The sequence below is a fragment of the Xiphophorus hellerii genome, chromosome 2 (genome assembly GCF_003331165.1).
Source record: "Xiphophorus hellerii strain 12219 chromosome 2, Xiphophorus_hellerii-4.1, whole genome shotgun sequence".
In the NCBI taxonomy this organism is placed as follows: Eukaryota; Metazoa; Chordata; class Actinopteri; order Cyprinodontiformes; family Poeciliidae; genus Xiphophorus; species Xiphophorus hellerii.
Window position 1 is genome coordinate 28,194,321 of NC_045673.1, and position 19,383 is coordinate 28,213,703.

The window sequence follows — 19,383 nt, forward strand, 5'->3', positions numbered from 1 at the left end:
AAAAAGCTAAAGAGATGGCAAAAAGATGTAGCTTCATTTCTGAAAGAGCTCACTTTTAAAGATAAAACTTGTTTACTTCCACTTATTTATATGGCACCAATATCAGTCTTTAAATGATAAATATTCAGTAATTTTCTACTAGTCAAAAGTGGTCCACCAGCCACAACCGTTGTGGTTGGTGGACCATCTAACGTCCATTGTTCATGACCCAAGGACATTTTTCAGCTCCCCTCTTAAAATTTTTTACGTTTTTAGTGTAGCGAACGACAGTCTTATGGGTTACAATATTTGGAGCACTTGAACGCAACCCCAAGCTCCTCCCACATCCGGTGGAAAACCGCTATCTATCAGTAGAAAGAAAAAAGAACAACATCTCAAGCAGGAATGCGCCTCTCGGAACCATGTAGCTGCTCCTGAAAAAAAGCTGCATATTTTCGAGATTTCAAAAAAGACGCAAGGGACAAAATGATCGGAAGAAGGTGATCGGGAAGGGACTGCTGCTGCTTCTTCAGCCGGCTGAAGGACCGAGCTAGACTCCCATGGAGAGGCCTGGCAGGCTGCTTCTGCTCTCCGAACTCTGCGTCAGGAACGTGGCGTACGATGTCAGCCTGAGCCGGTCACTGCTGGCATGGAAAAGACGGGCCTCCAGTCCGGTGTACCGCCCATTCAGACCCAGTAAGAGCTTGTAGCATGTTTTCTGGACTGTATGCTAATCTCTGTTGACATGTTGGGACGCACAGAGTTATTTGGAACTATAGATAGACACACGCCGCATATCCGCTTGCATAACACAGCGGTCTGTTATCCAGCCCGTCATAAAGTGCTGACGGACTCAGAGGCAGAAAACGGGAACGATACACTCCAACACCAGCATATACGAAACCTACTGCGTTTCCAAGTGTTGTGAATGTTTTAGCTGCTGTTTTGCCCCCAAATATGACAGATTTGGAAACGTCCAACCAACGTCCCCTGAACGTTGTCATGAACTTCCAGTAAACGTCCAGCCAGCCATCACTAAACGTTTGCACGCAACGTTCATTAAACGTCAAAATGACATACATTAATGACATTAAGGACAACCCAGGCAGGGATTTTCCCCAGAAAACTTGCTAACCCCAATGGGGTGCTACGGCGTGTTTTTATATTAAAAATGTTAAAAAAAAAACTTGACAGGAAATCTGAAAATATGCCTAAGTATGTTATAAAAAGACATTATTGAAAAATACTTATACTGTAGTGTTAGGGCGAAACACAAAAATAAAAATATTTATTTATATATATATATATATATTTGCACTTCTGTGTCCGACGTTTGGGCAATTTCCTCCCGTCATTTATCGACTCGCCTGCATTTAATGGTTGTGGGTCATTATTACGCATCTTATGTCAGTTTGGCTGCATACATTATTTTGTCACGCTGTGATACACAGTAGTATGCTGACAACATGCTAGCCAGTGTTAAAAGAGTAAGATGATTGAAGGTAACCATGGCAACCAGTGAGAGTTTAAAGGCCGGCCCGGCTCCTTCTCCAGTCAAGTTGCACGCGCATTTACAAACAAATAATCCCTCTATTTACATGAGGCTGTTATTTACTTTTGGCCAATGGAGCAAGAGAGAGAATTTCATCCCCAAATGGCTGGATCTTCATAGGAAAGCCTCTTTTGATTGGCGGATGGAAACACAGACATGATGGGGGGGTTGCCTAGCGACAATCTGTGGCTGTGACTTCCTAGTTTGCGCCTTACAAGGTTTTGGGCCGTTATTTTTACAACTCCTGCTCAGTATGGACAGCAGCTAATTGTAAAGGTGTCTTTGCCTCCTTTAAACATCCTCACATTTAACAGCACATGTAACAAAAATGTCAGTAAAACCTAAAAGATATTTAGCTCAACTTTCCTTTGTCACTTATTGATTTTGAAACCTCGTATGTTTGTGCGTTGTTGCAGGCGTGAATCGCCTTGTGCCGGTGTCAGAGATCATCTCAGTCAGAGAGGAACAACGGATGAACGGCAGCGATCGAAAAGATGACAGCAGCTGGAAGAAGATCAAAGGTGGAGACGGATCGGATTGCAGGCAGGCCTTCACAGGTAATCTGACCTTCACAGGTAATCTGACCTTCACAGGTAATCTGACCTTCACAGGTAATCTGACCTTCACTGGTAAACTGACCTTCACTGGTAAACTGGCCCATCATGAGGCAGATCTTTGCAGGAAAGTTATTGAGGGTAAGTCATTGCGTGAGCCAGCATTACAGTAAAGCAACTAGTTTGGAGTTCAGAAAACCTTTTTTTTTTTTTGTCCCTTCTATTTCTTTTTACGCCGTTGTAGCATCTCCTCCCCTTTCAATGGAGGGATCATCCGTTATTTTGTTATTTTTTTCTGTGAGGCCCCAGAAGTACAACAGCCAGAATCCACTTGGACCCAGCATACTCTGGTTATAAAAGCAGTGATGCTCAAACATGACCACTTTTTGCTTTTCATTCATGGCTCTTCCATGGCCCAGCTGTTGCTCCTCTCAGGTTGGCTCTTGGTCAGCTCTTGGCCGGCACACCTGGGCTCAACTCCTTGAAGCAGCCCCTGCACAGTTCATGGGGCTGCCTGCCCATTTGCTTGGTTTCTATTTATTGTTTTTTACTTGATAAAGTGCTTATTTATTTTTGAAGCCCATGTCTCCCTGTCTTGTGTTACGGCTCGTAACAAAGTTGGGGCTTGTCACTTGTACCTACTTTGTGTTTGCACACGAATGTTGGGTTACGTTTACCTATATGTCATTTGTTGGGCATTATTTTCTTGTCTTTTGTTTAAATGTTTCAGCGGGACCTGGTGAGTGGGAAACACCCTTTGACGATGTCAGCTTGGCATCTTGTTGGATTTCCTCTGCTTGAGGAGATTTTGCTTTCAGTGTGTTTCCTTTTGCTTGATGTGGGCGATGTGTTTTGTTTTGAGACACGACTTGAATTGATTTTTTTCGTGAGGCTTGTGGTTTTGAAGTTTTTACCACCACTTGGCATATAGATAGATGGAAGTCTGGACAAAGCAAATGAGCTGGACACATTAGATTTAGCTCAGGAAGCTCATCGTCCTCCTCACCTGAACCCAGCCAAACAGACGTCCCACCCTCCTTCGACTCACACCTGTCCTGTCAAACCTCAGCTGTTTTATCTTCTACCTCAGACATGGACTTTTCTGCTTCCACAAGCTCGTCCTAAACAAGATTGGGAGATGCTGCTGCTTCCTTTGCCTCCCTCTCCCGCATGTCTGTATCTAGAAGTCAGGTGAGGGGGCAAGTGGAAAGACTGAACCGGAACAAGGCTTTAGGTCCAGATGGTGTCAGCCCCAGAGTCCTGACGTCCTATCAGAGCAGCTCTGTGGGATTCTGCAACACCTCTTCAATCTTTGCCTGACTCAAGAGAAGGTTCAGTGTTGTGGAAGACATGCTGCCTCATTCGGGTTCCAAAGGAAATCATCAGTCATCAATCATCGACTGTAAACTTTGTTGCCCTGACATCCCACATCACAAACGTCCAGGAGAGACTCCTGTTGGCCCACCTAAATGAGCAGACAAGTGCATATCAAGACCCCTGCAGTTTGCTTGTTACCATGGAGTCGATGATGCCATCATCCACCTGCTTCAACAATCATTTGAACAAAGCGGGCAGCACTGTGAGGGTCATGTTCTTTGATTTCTCCAGTGCATTTAACACAATTCAGCCTTATCTGCTTTGTCAGAAACTCCAGAAGACACAGATGGAGGACTCAACAATCACCTGGGTTTATGACTACCTGACAAACAGACCACAGTTTGTGAGACTGAAGGACTGTGTGTCTAACCAGGAGGTCAGCAACACAGGAAACTGTACTCTCACCATTCCTTTTCACTCTCTACATGTGCTATACAAATAAACTTGATTGATTGATATGTAGTGCAACTTACACAAAACAGTAATTATTATATTATTGAATATAATAGTTATATGAGATAATTACGTATATGGTGTTATATAATTCTATTATTATATAATAAACATTGTAAAAACTTGCAATTGGTCAGCAAAAATCAGCAACTAAAATTGACTTGGGGCTTCTGCTCTATTTCAGTGTTGTACGTGGAGAGGTGTCGTCAGCACCACTGGCGCTGTGCTGAAGTTACCTTCACGTGTAGAGACGAGGTACTCTGCCAGAACTGGGTCAGGAGGATCAGAGAGCAACTGGCCAGCATCTGTATGACTTGGCACCTACACACACACACACCCACACACACACAGAGAAAACAGTTGACACGAAGAATTGTTGGTTGTTACAGCCACCAGACCCAGAAATTTGCTGGTCTACATCAACCCATACGGTGGGAAGCGTCAGGGCAAACGCATCTATGAGCAGAAGGTGGCGCCACTGTTTGCTGAAGCTGGGATCTCTACACATGTCATTGGTAAGTCCTGCACCCTGTAGCTAAGTGACATCAGTTCATGTTGAACTTCTGTTTGAGTATGTTTCTCTGTATGTTGCTATAGTCACTGACTATGCCAATCATGCAAGGGATCATCTGAAGACGGACGCTGAGCTCAGCAAGGTTGACGGGTGAGTTGGCAGTTCTGAAACTGCAGGGGGCTGCTATTGATTCAACAAAGCACCATTATTATTTTCCTGCTGATCAAGTGGTGCCCCAACTTGATCTAAATTGCTAGATTAATTGTTACCCTTTTTTTATTATTTAGTTATTAATAGCCAAATCAGACTTATTATTACACAACATATTTATGGTGACTTGTGGGAGAGGTTGATATGAACAGCTTTTTCCACACATGTATAGAAATAATAGACCTAAAACACATTCTGATATTCAGTGCGTTGCTAAAGACAACTTGCATTGTCCCTATGTGAGAGTGATATAACTCAACACTCTTCCAGCTGTGGCCAGATTCATATGAGCCTCATTGTGTTTCCACCCTGCTGGAACTTAAGGAGGAACCGCAGAAGATAAGGATGAAACTCCTCTACATTCAAGGTTGGGTCATCCCAACTAAGAGTTGCACTGATTTCACCAAACTGTGAAATCAGTGCATCATTTTATTTCTATCATTAAATTTTTACTGTTTTTACTTTTAGTAGTTTGCTGGTTTTATCACTCTTTTTATTTTATCAGTATTTTAGTCGAGTATGACAAACTTGGTGAGTTTGTTGATTAAAGTATTTAACTGTAAGGTTGAATTATTTTTGTTATTAAACTCTTGTATATCAGAGAGAAGCTGTTTGTATTCATTTCATACATGTGTGACTCCTTGCTGTTCAAAGACCACCAGTTCTGGACTTATGCCTTCATCTGTCGTTTTAAAACCTAAGTCTTGTCAGGCAAGTATTTATAGTCGATATCTGCAACTCAACTGTTTGGTTGTTATTTTCCTCAAGATCAGGCAGTCCCCAGACCTGGTCATATTGATCTAAATTTCTAGTTTAAGCATTAATTGCCCTAAGCTGTCATTTATAGTTATTAATAGTCAAACAAGCCTTACACAACAGTTTCATTTTTTTCCAACTTTCCACTATCCCCCTTTTCCAAATCTCAGTGTGGTGTGTGTGGGAGGAGACGGCATGTTCAGTGAGATCATCCATGGTCTGGTGTGGAGGACACAAATCGACAATGGTGTAGATCCAAACTGTCCTGATGAAGACCTTTCTCCCTGCTCACTTCGCATTGGAATCATCCCTGCAGGTAAAGTTCTCCTTTACTCTGTAACTGAGCTTCATTGGAAATATCTAGAACATCTCATACAATTGGGATGAGAAACACACATTTAGTGAGATGCCTTAGTTATCGACGCTGATTTCTCCTTATAACTATTTGATTGATAGTTATACGTTTGTTTCAGCAACAAGGCAGTCCAAAGTGCTTTACATCATAAAAACATAAAAAATTGGGCATGCCGTGGTGGCGTAGGGGACAGCGCGACCCATGTTTGGAGGCTGTGTTGAGTCCTCGACACAGCCGTCACGGGTTCGACTCCCGGACCCGACGATATTTGCCACATGTCTTCCCCCTTTCCTTCCCCCTTTCCTGTCAGCCTACTTTCATACAGTATAAGGGACACTAGAGCCCAGAAAAACAAAACATAAAAAATCAACAATTGCAACATTACATTTTTCCAAATGCCGTCATTATTATGGTGCAAAAGCAACTCTAAGCAGAGGGGTTTTTAGTCTAGATTTAAAGGAACTCAGTGTTTTGGCTCTTTTGCAGTTTTCAGGAAGTTGGTTCCAGATATGTGATGCATAGAAGCTGAGTGCTACTTCTCCATGTTTGGTTCTGGTTGTGGGGATGCAGAGAAGAGCCAGAACCAGAAGATCTGAGAGGCCTAGAAGGTTGATAAAACAGCAGATCTTTAATGTATTGTGGTGCTAAACCATTCAGTGATTTATAAACCAAGAGAAGTATTTTAAAGTCTATTCTCTGAGCTACAGGGAGCCAGTGGATGGACTGTAGAACTGGCCTGATGGACTTCTTTTATGGTGCGTTCACACCAAACGCGTTACGCGAATCTGACGCTTCAAGTTCGACGCGTGTGCACTTTTGGCGCGTTCACACCACTTTCTGAGCACGCGTTTCGTCAGTCTATGTGGAACGTTGGATGCGTTCGATGCGTCAAACGCTCGAAACACACCAAACGGTTCAAATCACGCCGCGGTAGGCACTCGAAACGCAACGCAATGAGCCTGCGACATGCCTCCACATGGACTTTGAATATGAACCAGATGCGCCCGATGCTCAAAACGAGTTTGGTGTGAACGCACCATTAGAGACAATTTGACTTCACATTCAACTTACATTCACTCCTTGCAGGCCAAGACAATGTTCTCAAACTTATGGGATTAACGTGCTCTTTATCCTAACAAATGTCTTTTTAGACAAATCTAAATTGCAGCACTTCCTTTAAAGTAGAAATATGTGTACTTCACTCACCTGCTGAGGTTTCCACAGTCTCTTCACTATTGGTACATGGGAACTCTTGCTCAATAATGGACATACAACAGGTATAGTCACTCTTCTTGCATAGGGTTCCTTCTTTTGTGCTAATGTGTAGAGCCCATCAGTTGGATGACTGCACATGCTCTTCTCTCACTTTCATATTGTTCAACTTTTGTGCCATTTATACTCAGTCATTGACTAACTGTCTGAACAGTGCTTGTGACCATCACCTCAGTCTCAGTAGAGCTTTCTACTCTGTTGTTTTGTAGCTGCTGTCTCATCACTGTTTTGTCTGTTTCAGGTTCAACAGACTGTATCTGCTTTGCGACAATTGGAACCAATGACCCAGTCACCTCTGCACTGCACATCATTGTGGGTGAGTCTCAAAGTCTCCTTCTAACCAAGCCAGCCAACCCCCTTGTGCTCCATCATGATTGCGACTAAAATCAAAGATCCTTATTTAACCAATTGAGTGATACCTAAGCTATATTTCATCTGGACTATTGACAGATGACTTGTTTTCCCGTTAGCTGTTTTTACTGTTCAAAGTATTTTTTTATTGGGGCCTGCCGTAGCATTGCATGGGAGGCAGTGACTGACACGGCCTCCCATGCAATGCTATGGCAGGCACCTGTTGTTCTACACCTCAAAATAACTGCCGCTTTCCTACCACCGTTGATGCTGCTCGTATCGCTGCGTGCCCCCTCACAGTATACATCCACACGTGCGGCTCGATCCCGTGAGGGGAGCTATTACTTTTGTTGGCATTTCGAGTAACTGTGGCGACATAATTAACAAAAAACGAGCCAAATTCAACTTAAAATAAAAGTCTATCTGACACAAAACAGTGTAGACTCAAAATATAATTTTGTCTGCCCCTCTGAGCTGCTGTTTAGAGCTACAGACATGGTGGAACACTCAGTTCTACTCCTGTAGTTTTATTCTGAAGCTACAACACCTATACTTTTCGAAACTGGACTGGATTATTCTGCTCTAATAGCAGAATATTTAAAACCAAGTTGGTGACAGTTTCAATAAATATGTCAAAAAATATGTATTATAAATGGTCATATTTGTTGAGTGCACATCAAACCGTTGTCCTGACAACACATTCTTCTTCTTGAGGTGTAGATGGGTACAGAGTTACCATGAGCCTCTTGGCTGCTTGTCTGATTAATGCTCTCTTTGTCAAGTCTGTCAGTTTAGCTGAAGGTCTGTGTCTTGGTAGGTAAATGGTTGGTCCATTTTCTTTTGATTTTCAGATGATGGACTGAACAGAGCTCAAAGATGTTCAAAGCTTGGAATGTTGTTTTAAAACTTCTGTCTCCTTTAACTTCTTCAGAACTTTCTCTCTGACCTGTCTATTGTGTTTGTTCTTTTGTTTTTATGTTGCTCCTTGTTCTCTAATCTCCTTTAACCTCTGAGACCAGAAATGGAAACATCTAAATTTAAATTACATCTGGACTTGGGGGACTGACTTTTTGTCTGTTGATTTTTTTCACCTGAATCAAATAGTTGTACTTCATTTTGTTATGGCGTAAAAACTAAACTGCAAGAAACAAACAACTCGTTATTTTATCCAAATAAATCATTACGACACCTCACTGTTTTGCACTTCTCTGTGACTGCCTACCTCGTAACAGTTTCTAATGTGACACGTGTGAAAATTTTCAACCTACAGTAAATAATGTAAGGTACTGTATGTTTGCCTTATATGTATGTAGCATCACAGCTTTAATTGAATTGAATCCTGCTGTGTGTGTTCAGGAGACTCTCAGCCAATGGATGTGTGTTCAGTTCACCACCACAACATGTTCCTGCGATACTCCGTCTCTCTGCTGGGATATGGTTTCTACGGCGACATGCTAACTGACAGCGAGAGGAAAAGATGGATGGGCCCGGCCAGATACGACATATCAGGTAGGAGCATGTTTGAACACAAAACGGTGTTCTGTGTTTGTTCTTTCTCCCGTTTTGACTTGCACCTCTGGATGATGCAGGTTTGAAAATGTTCCTGACTCACCATTACTATGAGGGAACGGTGTCCTACCTGCCTGCCAGAGGCATCATTGGAACTCCACGGGATGCAGGCAAATGTCGATATGGGTGAGAGAATTATAAAACAGAAATACTTATAATTGTGTTTATGGTATGAATGTAGTTTTAGAACAGTTCTGCTTGGTTAATATTGTTTTCAGTGATGTATCTCCCTTGGTCCTGCCCTGTAGTACTCACAAAAGTATTTTCATACCTGAAAAAGTATTTTCAGGTATGAAAAATTAAGTACTACAGGGTATTTCAGGTATAAAAATACTTTTGTGTGTACAACTGTTAATTCTGTAGACAAGTGAGTTTGAAATAAGGACGTAACCTCTAGAACCAGCCACGGTGACTATAATGACTACTGGAATGACATTACTCATCGTTGGGCATCTGTGTTCAGACATGAATTGTTGTGTAAGCTGTCTGCTTTTGAGACAAGAAGAGTCGCAGCCTGCTGCGCTGTCATGGTAAGAATCTAGGGTACAGTTAAAATCACCACAGAGGGCCACAATAGAGAGAAACAAACGGTGGTCAAATTTGGATTGTTGATATTAGGACCAGACAAGCTAATAAAAATTAAGTGGTTTTTAGTAAGCTTTTGATGATGATTAATCTGAAAGATGTTTTTTTTTTAATATATATATACACACAGGTAAGGATTTGTGAATAAGTATTTTCATTTTCCTTAGCTGAGTAATTTCACTCACAGGTAGGTGTGTTTACTTGAATAGAGGCACCTTTTGGGTGATGTTGCTTGAGCCTGGATCAACGACTACCTGACCAAACAGACTACAGTTTGTGAGAATGAAGGACTGTGTGTGGTGGTTAGCAGTACAGGAGCACCACAGGGAACTGTGCTCTCACCATTCGTTTTCACGACTTTCACTTCAGACTTCCACAACTCGAACTCCTGCCATCTACAGAAATACTCAGATGACTCTGCAGTTATCGGGTGTATCAGAGATGGACAAGAGGCTGAGGACAGAGAGCTGCTGGCTTTGTGTCATGCTGTGGGAACAATCATCTCATCTTAAATGTGAACAAAACAGAGGGGATGATTGTAGATTTCAGAAGAAACAGGATTAGATTAAACCCTTTATGCATCATGGGAGAAGAAGTGGAGGTGGTGAAAGAATAAAAATACCTCGGTGTTCACCTGTACTGAAGATTCAACAGTGAAGCGTCTATATGAAAAGACGGGACAGAGTAGATTTTACTACTTGAGGAAGCATAGATTCCTCATGGATTGCACCAAGATGTTACAGAATATTCTTTAAGTCTGTTGTTGAGGGCATCATCTCTTCTGCTTCATCTCTTGGGGTAACAGCATCAGAGCCAGGGAGCTAACCACAGGGCGACAATTACACTGAAAAAATGATCGTGCTGTTGTTGCCCATGTCTGACAACGTTGTGACCATAGTCTCCAGTGCTTGGGTCAATCTTGGAGCAGAGACTTTGGGTGACAGATGGAAGCTTGATTATTTTGGATTTAAATCTGTTTCTATGGTACAGCTCAAAATGATTTGACATTATTTATTATATTTTTTGGGCTGCACAGTGGTAGCACTGTTGCCTTGGTTCGGCAGAAAGACCCCGGGCCGGGTTCTTTCTGCATGGAGTTTGCATGTTCTCCCTGTGCATGGGTGGGTTCTCTCCGGGTTCTCCGGCTTCCTCCCACAGTCCAAAAACGTGACTGTCAGGTTAATTGGTCTCTCTAAATTCTCCCTAGGTGTGAGTGTGTGTGTGCATGGTTGTTTGTCCTGTATGTCTCTGAACCCCGCCTCTCGCCCGGAACGTAGCTGGAGATAGACACCGGCACCTCCTGACCCCATTAGGGACAAAGGGTGAACAGGAAATGGATGAAATGGATATTATATTTTTCTGAGCAGAAAAATCACATTAATGTTTTTTCCCCCCAAATTGTTAAATTTGTTGCAATACGTACAACAAAGTGATGTGATGGCAAACAATTTTTCTTGGCAATAAATACCTATACTCGATTACAATTCACTCTGTAGGAAGCTACTATAAAAGACACTGAAATCAGAAGTACAGTAGACCTCAAAGTTTCTACTCAGAATCATTACTGTCTGGTATTTCACTGTCCTCTTTGGAAGCCGCTGCCATTTCAGCAGCAGCTGGAATTTATTGTATGAATACAATTCTTATCCGCCATGTTTAAAGACAGTGTGACCTTTGCAAATGTCAGAGGTCACTACAATACCCACTGTTAAATAGAAACAAATCTAAAGCATGTGAGTACATTGTACTTTGCGCTTTAGTTACTAAACTGGCAAATGTGGGAGTGTCTCAGTCTGGACATTTCTGAAACACAAACATTTTTATGAACACTGTAAATGTATATACTTGTCACTTTCTAATAAATAAATAGATGTCATGTGGCCCGAATAAGCCACATGAACGCATAGATAGTTTTACCTATGAGATAAGAGCGACCATTAACAAAACCTTTGATCTTGTCCCGTGGTTCTATTTTTAGCAGACGTGAACATATTGTGTTTAAAAAAGACAATTGAATTTGAAATAATTAAATTGAAAAAAATAGCATCTTACTTTGGGCCACATACATAAACTAGTTCCTGTTTAGAGGTGAACTGTACACAACCTTTAATTCAGATTAGACTAACAGGTTTGCCTGATCAGGTCATGGTTCTAGAGGATCATTTTGAATAAGAATAAGAACATCTTTAAGCTTAAAAAGTTTCTGTGGCCTGTTGGCCCTAGTAGATTTCTAACTGTTGGGTTTAAGCTAAAAAATGATTACCAAGCAGCAGTGAAACTGATAAACAGTTCTGTATTAACAGTGAAGAGGTCGCATTCCATAATCTCAAGGGATTTGAATGTGTAATGCAGTGAATTAATCCAGTTTTTGTGTCTTTTAACTCTGCAGTTGTGCAATCTGTCAGCACAATGGGCAGATTCAGTCAGAGAGAGCTGAGAAGTATAAGACGAATCAAGACTCAGAATGTGGTAAGTCCTGCAGACGGCCACTAGGAGTCAACAATCAACCCTGAATCAGTCAGGTTTGAAAGGATAACTCGCATTTTGAGAGGCATCATCTACTGTACTTACCAAGTCCAGTATAAAACCATGAGTGTGCAACAATAACATTTTTCTGATTGCTTTATTATAATTTTGTAGTTCATTATTATTTTTTTATTATTCTTTATTTAATCAGGTAAACCCCGTTGAGATCTAGATCTCATTTTCAAGAGGGACCTGGGCAAAATATTTGCAATACATAGCAAATGTATTGCAAATACATTTGCAATGTATTTACTGGGTTTATTGCAACCCAGTAAAGGAATTAGGACAAACTTAGAATCCAAAAGAAATTCTTCCAGAACAGGAACATTTAGTTTTTATTATTACTTAGAAACTGTGGAGTACTCATTACGTTTACAAATTTAAGAGTATACTTAGAAAGTCCAGAGAATACTTACTTATACTTATCTAGCAACCCTGAAGTCCAGAGGATACTTACTTACTTACCCAGAACAGGGATTAGAACAAACTTAGAATCCAGAAAAACTACCATAGCAACTACTTTTTAGACTCCCATTCTTCCAGCCCTGAAAAGGAATTAGACCAGAAAATACTTACTTATACTTATCTACCAACCCTGAAGAGGAGTATCTGGTTTATCTTCTTTTGCTCTTTCCTTTGATTTGTTATTTTGTTTGTATTTCCTTTGTAATTCATGTAAAGCACTTTGAATTGTCTTGTTGCTGAAAATGATGTATATAAATAAAATTACCTTACCTTACCTTACCTAGTTGCATTAACTGGATTCATTTTCATCAAACATACAGAATATTCCGTGAACACTGGCAACATTGTTTCGGTGGACATTATGTCACGTTTCTCTGTGGGGGTTTGTGTTTCAGCGGATGACGGAGAGTGGAGGACGATCCGAGGAAAGTTCTTGGCTATAAACGCTGCCAGTATGAGCTGTGCCTGTCCTCGCAGCCCCAAAGGACTCTCCCCTGCTGCTCACTTGGCTGACGGTACCACTGACCTCATCCTTGTCAGAAAATGTTCGCGCTTCAATTTCCTCAGACACCTCTTGCGACACATCAACAAAGATGACCAGGTGCATGTCAACAATGAATAGAGTATTCCCCCCCACCCCCTCTTTCTTTCTGAATCATCTACACCGAGCTGTCCTTCAACTCTCGTTCTCTTTCAGTTCGACCTGGCCTTTGTAGAGGTCCACCGGGTGGTGCGTTTCCGCTTCACCCCGCGCTACTGCCAGAGCGACTCAGACCTGGAACTGGACCTGCTTGAGAACGGCAAAAGGCAGATCTTCGGCCACATTTGCCGAGACCACCCGGCTTGTGGATGCACACGCACTAACAGCAGCTGGAACTGCGACGGTGAGATCCTGACCCACACGGCCATCGATGTCAGGTACAGCTGCTCTCCCAACCGAACGTCTTAAAACTCTGCATACATAAATATAAAAGCTCCCTTCTGTGTTTGCTTTCTTTTTCTTTTTTCGTCAGAGTGCACTGCCGGTTAATCAAGTTGTTTGCACGAGGGATTGAAGAGCCTCAAGTGTTTGCGGACCTCGGCAACCCCTGTGTAATATAAACCTTTCTCATTCCCATCAAGACGTCTTCGGAAACTGGAGCTGTTTCCAGCTGCTGAGAGGCTTTAGTGTTTCTCTACTGATATTAGCTGAACTTAATAGGCTAGATGGGGGAAACAAACAAAGCATTATGGAAAAACATCAAGATGTAAAAAAATTTTCTCGGGTCAATGTATGAACATAGGCACATAAAACAAAAGCTCTGAGCGCTAATGTCCAAAGGAATTGTGAAAATGTACAAACCATCTAGCAAGCTCCTCTGTTGGTTCTCTCAGTTGTCACCTGCAAGTTACAGAGTGAGCTCTCATCACAGAAAACTTTAAAATAATCTCTATGATCGACTATCTGTGTTATGTTGGTGGACACAGTCAGTTTAATCAATTACGAGGTTAAAGTTCAACACCAAACAGGCCAACATCTGCCTTCATCATATCAGAACCGCAGACCAATGCTGTTTTGTGCACAAGGCAAGACAACACCAATCAACTTGGAGAATGTACTGTACAATAAATGACTCACCTGCCTTGTGATGTGTAGCTCCACCAACTAGCAGGCGATTTGCTGTCATGAAAACAGCTGTTCCTGCATCGGAAACGCTGTAAAAAGCAGAGACTAGAGAACCGTCCTGTCAGGCTGGTCTTCCGGTCGATGCACTGAAGAGCCTGGCATCTCTCTCTGTCTTCACTTAAAATGTCTGAACCTCACAGACAAGCATACAGTCATACTCATTTTAGCTGAGCCTCAGAGTCACCCTCTGCTCACGGATATGCAGTTTTTTTCTAGAGCCTTAAAGGGAGCGATGATGTGCTGGTTTATACGTTGTCTACTTGGAAGAAAAGAAAGGAAAAAAAAAACAAAGAATAAAGGGATTTCCCACCAGAATATTGATGTAGTGTTCGTATACCTGTGGTCTCTAACGGATCACTTGTCCATACTGATGTCAGAGTGGGATTCCATTGCTTATGTAAGCCCACGTCTTTACTGGACAGGCGGTTCACCTGCCAGAGTCCTGGTGGAATTAGAAAGGGGCTGTTCTTGGTAATATCCTAGAGCCATCTGGTGAAAAACCCTGTAGAATCTCTCATTTGTTTTTACCTACACACTTTTCCCCTTTTGACCATTTGACAAATAACTTATAACAGACTGATGACCAGGATTCAGAAGACATCATAACTGACCAGATGACTTGTTTCCTTGTTTTTTTTTTCTTGAGGACCATTCAGAAAGGACCACTGTTTCTCACTGTACGATCCTGTGCTTTTACATCAAAAGTCAGTTCTCGATATGTCTTGCTGTGGTGCGCTTGTTGCTGTTTTATTCTTGTTTTTTTTTTTTATCATATATGTTATCCATTAACATAGCTAGCATTACTAAAACAATGTATTTTCTCAACTTTCCAATCACCCCAATTCTGAAAATTTGAAGAAAAAAAACCAAACTACCAGCATTTCCATATCCAGCCTGTTACGTACAGACAGAGCTTACAACCTCCAAACGGTGATACAGAGTAACTTTCTCTACCCAGCTCAGTTTTCCTGTTATCTGCTCTCACTCTCTTGCAGCTTAAAGGAGCAGCAGACATGTCTTAGAAAGCCACTTTGTTTTAAACACGCTCTCTTACATCGCTCACTGACGCTGCAACCTGGAAATGGTTGTGGAGCCTGCGTACGCTTGCTTGATAAACATCAGATTTTGCGGTTTCTGATAAAAAGTCAGGAAACGGCTAATTCCAGAGAACACTGATCTCTGTACTTTACTACCAGCACAGCACTTTTGCAGCAGAATAATCAGCAATTTACGACCCATGTTTAAAAAGCAAAACAGGATTTTTTAAAAATAAAACTGTGTATCATGAAGCACATGATAGTACTCTGTTGTTAAGTCTTTAAACATATTTAAAATGACCCTTTAGATGTTTGAAGGGTCTCAGGCATCAGCCAATCATTCTTCCTAAGTCACATGACTAGAAGTAGACAACATGTTCTAAACCGAATATGCAAAATGCAGGTTTTGCGGTCTGTTTCTGTAGCATTGCTTCAAATATTTTTATTTTCCAAATGGTCTCGAGCTTAATGGTGGCTTTGAAATTGTTCATAACAGTAATTGTTAGGAATCCTTCTGTTTTCAGTCCTTTAACCTTTGTTCTTAATCCCACTGTTGGTAAAAGTGGTTGTAAACCCCAGGCGCACACGCTGTGCAGACTAGACATTGTCTAAAGGAATTTAATTTGGAGCAAAGATGCGACTTTCTGAACTCCATGCATCCATCCATCTTCCAACACGCTTATCCCTGTTGGGGTCATGGGTGAAGGTCCTGGTGACCGTCTCTCACCCGTTGACCGGGGCGAGAGGTGGGGAACACCCTGGACGGGTTGCCAGTCCATCGCAGACTTTCTCAACTCATCAACCACCATTAGCATTAGCTGCACTTTTGCAAACAGATATTTGGTTCTGAATTCTAATTGACCGAGACTGAATGCTGGGATGCTAAAATATTGCAGAAGAAGAATTTTAAATAAAGACTTAACATTGGTTTTGCATGAAATGTTAATTTGTAGCCTTCGTAGCATGATTTCCTTGGTTCTGTTTTGTTTTATTAGAATAATAAAATGCAATGCAAGTAGAGTTTACTAGACAGACTCATCTGTCTGTCCAGAGTTTGATATTCTGAGCTTTCAGGTGACGTGACACGCAGCCTTACTTTGAGACAAATTAAGCTGGAAGCATGTTGTAGCTTAGCACATCTGCAGTCACTGCTGCTGCTGGGCCCATCAGTCTTTTCTGAAACCTCACATTACACTATTCATTATCTTTAAGTTTGTCTTTTTTCAATAAGAAAAGGTCATGCCTGTGTCTGTTTCAAGTGTCCAGCATTCAGAGGTGAGTAAAGTGTCTGCAGTGTCTCTAGAGATTAGACAACATTACTTAATGAATTATTTCAGTTGATTATGTAGCAGTGCTTCACATGGCCTACATACATACATGACCTGTGAAAGCTGTGGGGCTCAATCGATAGATTTTGTAGACATTCCCAAAACAAAACAATGTGTAAAAGACTAACACTGTGTTCTTGCTGTGTATGCTGCAGTGATGGATATGGTAAGACAATGCTGGCACATTGTTTTCTCGTGACATCGTGTCTTTCTGAAACCAAAGGCAGATGTGGAGCAGTGCTGGACTGTTTGTCTGTTTGTTGGCCAGCATTTCTATTTCCTTTGTGCATATGTGGAGCTGGACTCTCAGCAAATATAATAGCAAACAGTAGCAGGTCTTTTTGATTAGGATCACTAACCAATCAGATCTCAGTTTTAATTAGAATCGATCTGTTTTTCACTCTTGCTGCTGGAAATAATTCCAATTTGGGGGGGATGGTCAAAATATGTTATATTTTTCAATTTCACCTGAGTTGTAACTGCAAATAATTTCAAAATTCAATCCATATTCCTGGAACTTTTAAATTTAAAGTTCTTTTTATTTAACCAAGATGTTGGACACTTCTCAAATGATCATAAACTATGTTGGAGGATGAACCTTTTTTTTTTTTTAAATTAAGTATTTATTTCAAATGTGGCATGTTGGAAATGATTTACATCTTGTTCCATAATTAATGGGGAAAAAAATATTACAGCAATCAAATCCTTCTAATTGCTACACAGCTTTTTGAATATTTTCCATGGTGTTTCGATGATTTATACAAATCTCCGCAGCTTTGGCGTTGGAAGGTTTCCTTTCCAACACCCTAATCTTTCCTCCACTGATTCTCTCAGACTTGCCAGGTCACTGTAAGTGTTGCCGCATGCACTCGAGAGAAAAATATATATTGGTCAAAATGAAAGATGACTAAACCCAAATCTGCCAGGGGTATGAATACATTTCAGTTTAACTATTTGTACATTAAATCGGTAACCTTCAATATTTTGGATGAACACAAAGTATCATGTAGATTCCACTTCAGATATTGAATTCATCTGTCATATTTATTATGGTCTGCTGTGTGTTTTTCCAACAGAGGCGTGCAGAAAAGTCATCTTTTGTTGCTGATTCTTGCTAAGTTCAAACTGATCATTAGTTACTTTATTACTGAAGAGATTAGAATTTCTAAACAGAGCCTGCAGCCTCTGTTCTTCCTACAATTGTGTAGTTTTCTGAATGAGAAAATGAGTTGGATGGAGCAACTGTGTTCTTCTCTGCTGTAGTCGCTGTCATCAGAAATAAACTCTGTTCAGCTCGTCCTGTGGTGTTCTCTAATTCTTGTACATGTAATTATGACAACTCTAAAATCAACATTTTTATTTTACAATACCAGTGAGTGACACGTTTCATCAGTATAATGTGCTGTGCTCGACAAAAGCTCCTGCAGTCATGAAAGGAATATTGTCACCTTCCTAAAATAACAGCCTATGCCATTTCTTGCCAAGTGAAACAATAAAATCAAATCGTTTTTGCCAAAAGATTAATTATGCACAAAAAAGGCACTTTTTGGCAAAAAAAAAAAAAAAGACTCGGGCCATTATTTTTAGGAAGGTGACAATATGATGGTGCTGAATAGTTCTACAATTGGCCACACAGTGGCACTACAATACATTTTGTCTTTCTTTCAAATCTGTGACGTTGCTCTTGATGAAATAAAGATGCCTCACTGGGCAAACGGGCTCAAACAATTTCATTAACGGGTATTTCTGTTTCAGTAAGACAAACTCAGCTTCATTAAACACAGAGGGTTGTATTTTCACTGTTACGTTTGAAAATCTGGGCTCACAACTAATGAAAACACAAAATTGATTTTCTCAGAAATTTAAAATAATATATGAAAAATTAATCAGAAGGAAAATGTGTGGTAGGAAACGGTGAATGATGGCACATTTACCACTTGGAAAAGAGAAGGTAGAGCTGCAGCTAATTTGTATATTAATTAAAGCCTTGCCACTTGAGCAATTGAGTCCACACCTGCATCCCATTCATTCTACAACAATTTATGCTTGGCCCCAGATTCCAAGCATCTTATATCCAAATTATAGGTTGATCTATTTCCAGGAAGTTTAGACTACACTATTCAAAAACTGAGCTGAACAAAATCTTTCCATCACCTCAGTGTGATAAGTGCAGTGTTCTGGTTTTATCCTCAACTGTTTGGTCTGCAGTTTTCAGATGGTTCTCCAAGGGACATTCAGCCCGATCAAAATATTCCAATACTCGGATGCTCCATGAATAGTCTGAACTATGAACTTCAGGTAGCATTACAGCTGTGGATTGTCATTGCTAAAATTCTCATACTACACAGCAAGTTCAAAAGTGTTAAGATTTCCAGTATTGTTGGTGTTGTATGTTAAAAATACAGTGCTAATTCAACACTTGTTTAGTCTAAACTTAGTTTCTTTAGGGAAACTAACACATGAGTGTTAGAGTTGGTGTTATTCCAGAGAGTTAGGCCAGGCTGCCAGGCATGTGCCGAGTCAGGTGAAGCCCCGCTTCGACGCTCGGGTCGTCTTACTGAAAACCATCGTGACTGACAACAAACGACGCCTCGCATCACCTGGTGACTGCTTCACTTTAAGTGTCGGTTTTCAAAATAAACGCATGATAAGCCGTGCTGCTTCATGGGTTGTTGTAGGTCATTTGGTCATCAGAGGAGAATATTTGTCTTCAGTGGCCAAAATAAAAGGAACATTGACCAACATATTTGATGTGTATTGCTGATGGCACTCATCAAAATGTAATGTTTGTTACTGGTTTTCTCAAATGTCGTTTATGGTGTTTTTTTTTTTTT

General features: G+C 41.0%; 1 protein-coding gene across 1 annotated transcript; it reads left to right on the forward strand.

Moving 5' to 3' along the window:
• The first annotated feature begins 314 nt into the window (after positions 1-314).
• LOC116707888 (ceramide kinase-like) lies at positions 315-17,848 on the forward strand. The gene is made up of 13 exons (XM_032545573.1): positions 315-675; positions 1,948-2,088; positions 4,100-4,222; positions 4,305-4,430; positions 4,513-4,579; positions 5,566-5,711; positions 7,264-7,338; positions 8,730-8,882; positions 8,963-9,068; positions 11,917-11,996; positions 12,914-13,119; positions 13,216-13,436; positions 13,532-17,848. Exons 1-13 carry the CDS (start codon positions 540-542, stop codon positions 13,617-13,619), a joined length of 1,668 nt encoding a protein of 555 aa, XP_032401464.1. The 5' UTR covers positions 315-539; the 3' UTR covers positions 13,620-17,848.
• Positions 17,849-19,383: the final 1,535 nt, after the last annotated feature.

Bases quoted from the DNA above. Each gene is read 5' to 3' on its own strand.
- LOC116707888 (XM_032545573.1), top strand. From the start codon at position 540: ATGGAGAGGCCTGGCAGGCTGCTTCTGCTCTCCGAACTCTGCGTCAGG. The intron at 4,431-4,512 runs GTAAGTCCTGCA...ATGTTGCTATAG, and splicing joins GATCTCTACACATGTCATTG to TCACTGACTATGCCAATCAT. The intron at 9,069-11,916 runs GTGAGAGAATTA...TTAACTCTGCAG, and splicing joins GCAGGCAAATGTCGATATGG to TTGTGCAATCTGTCAGCACA.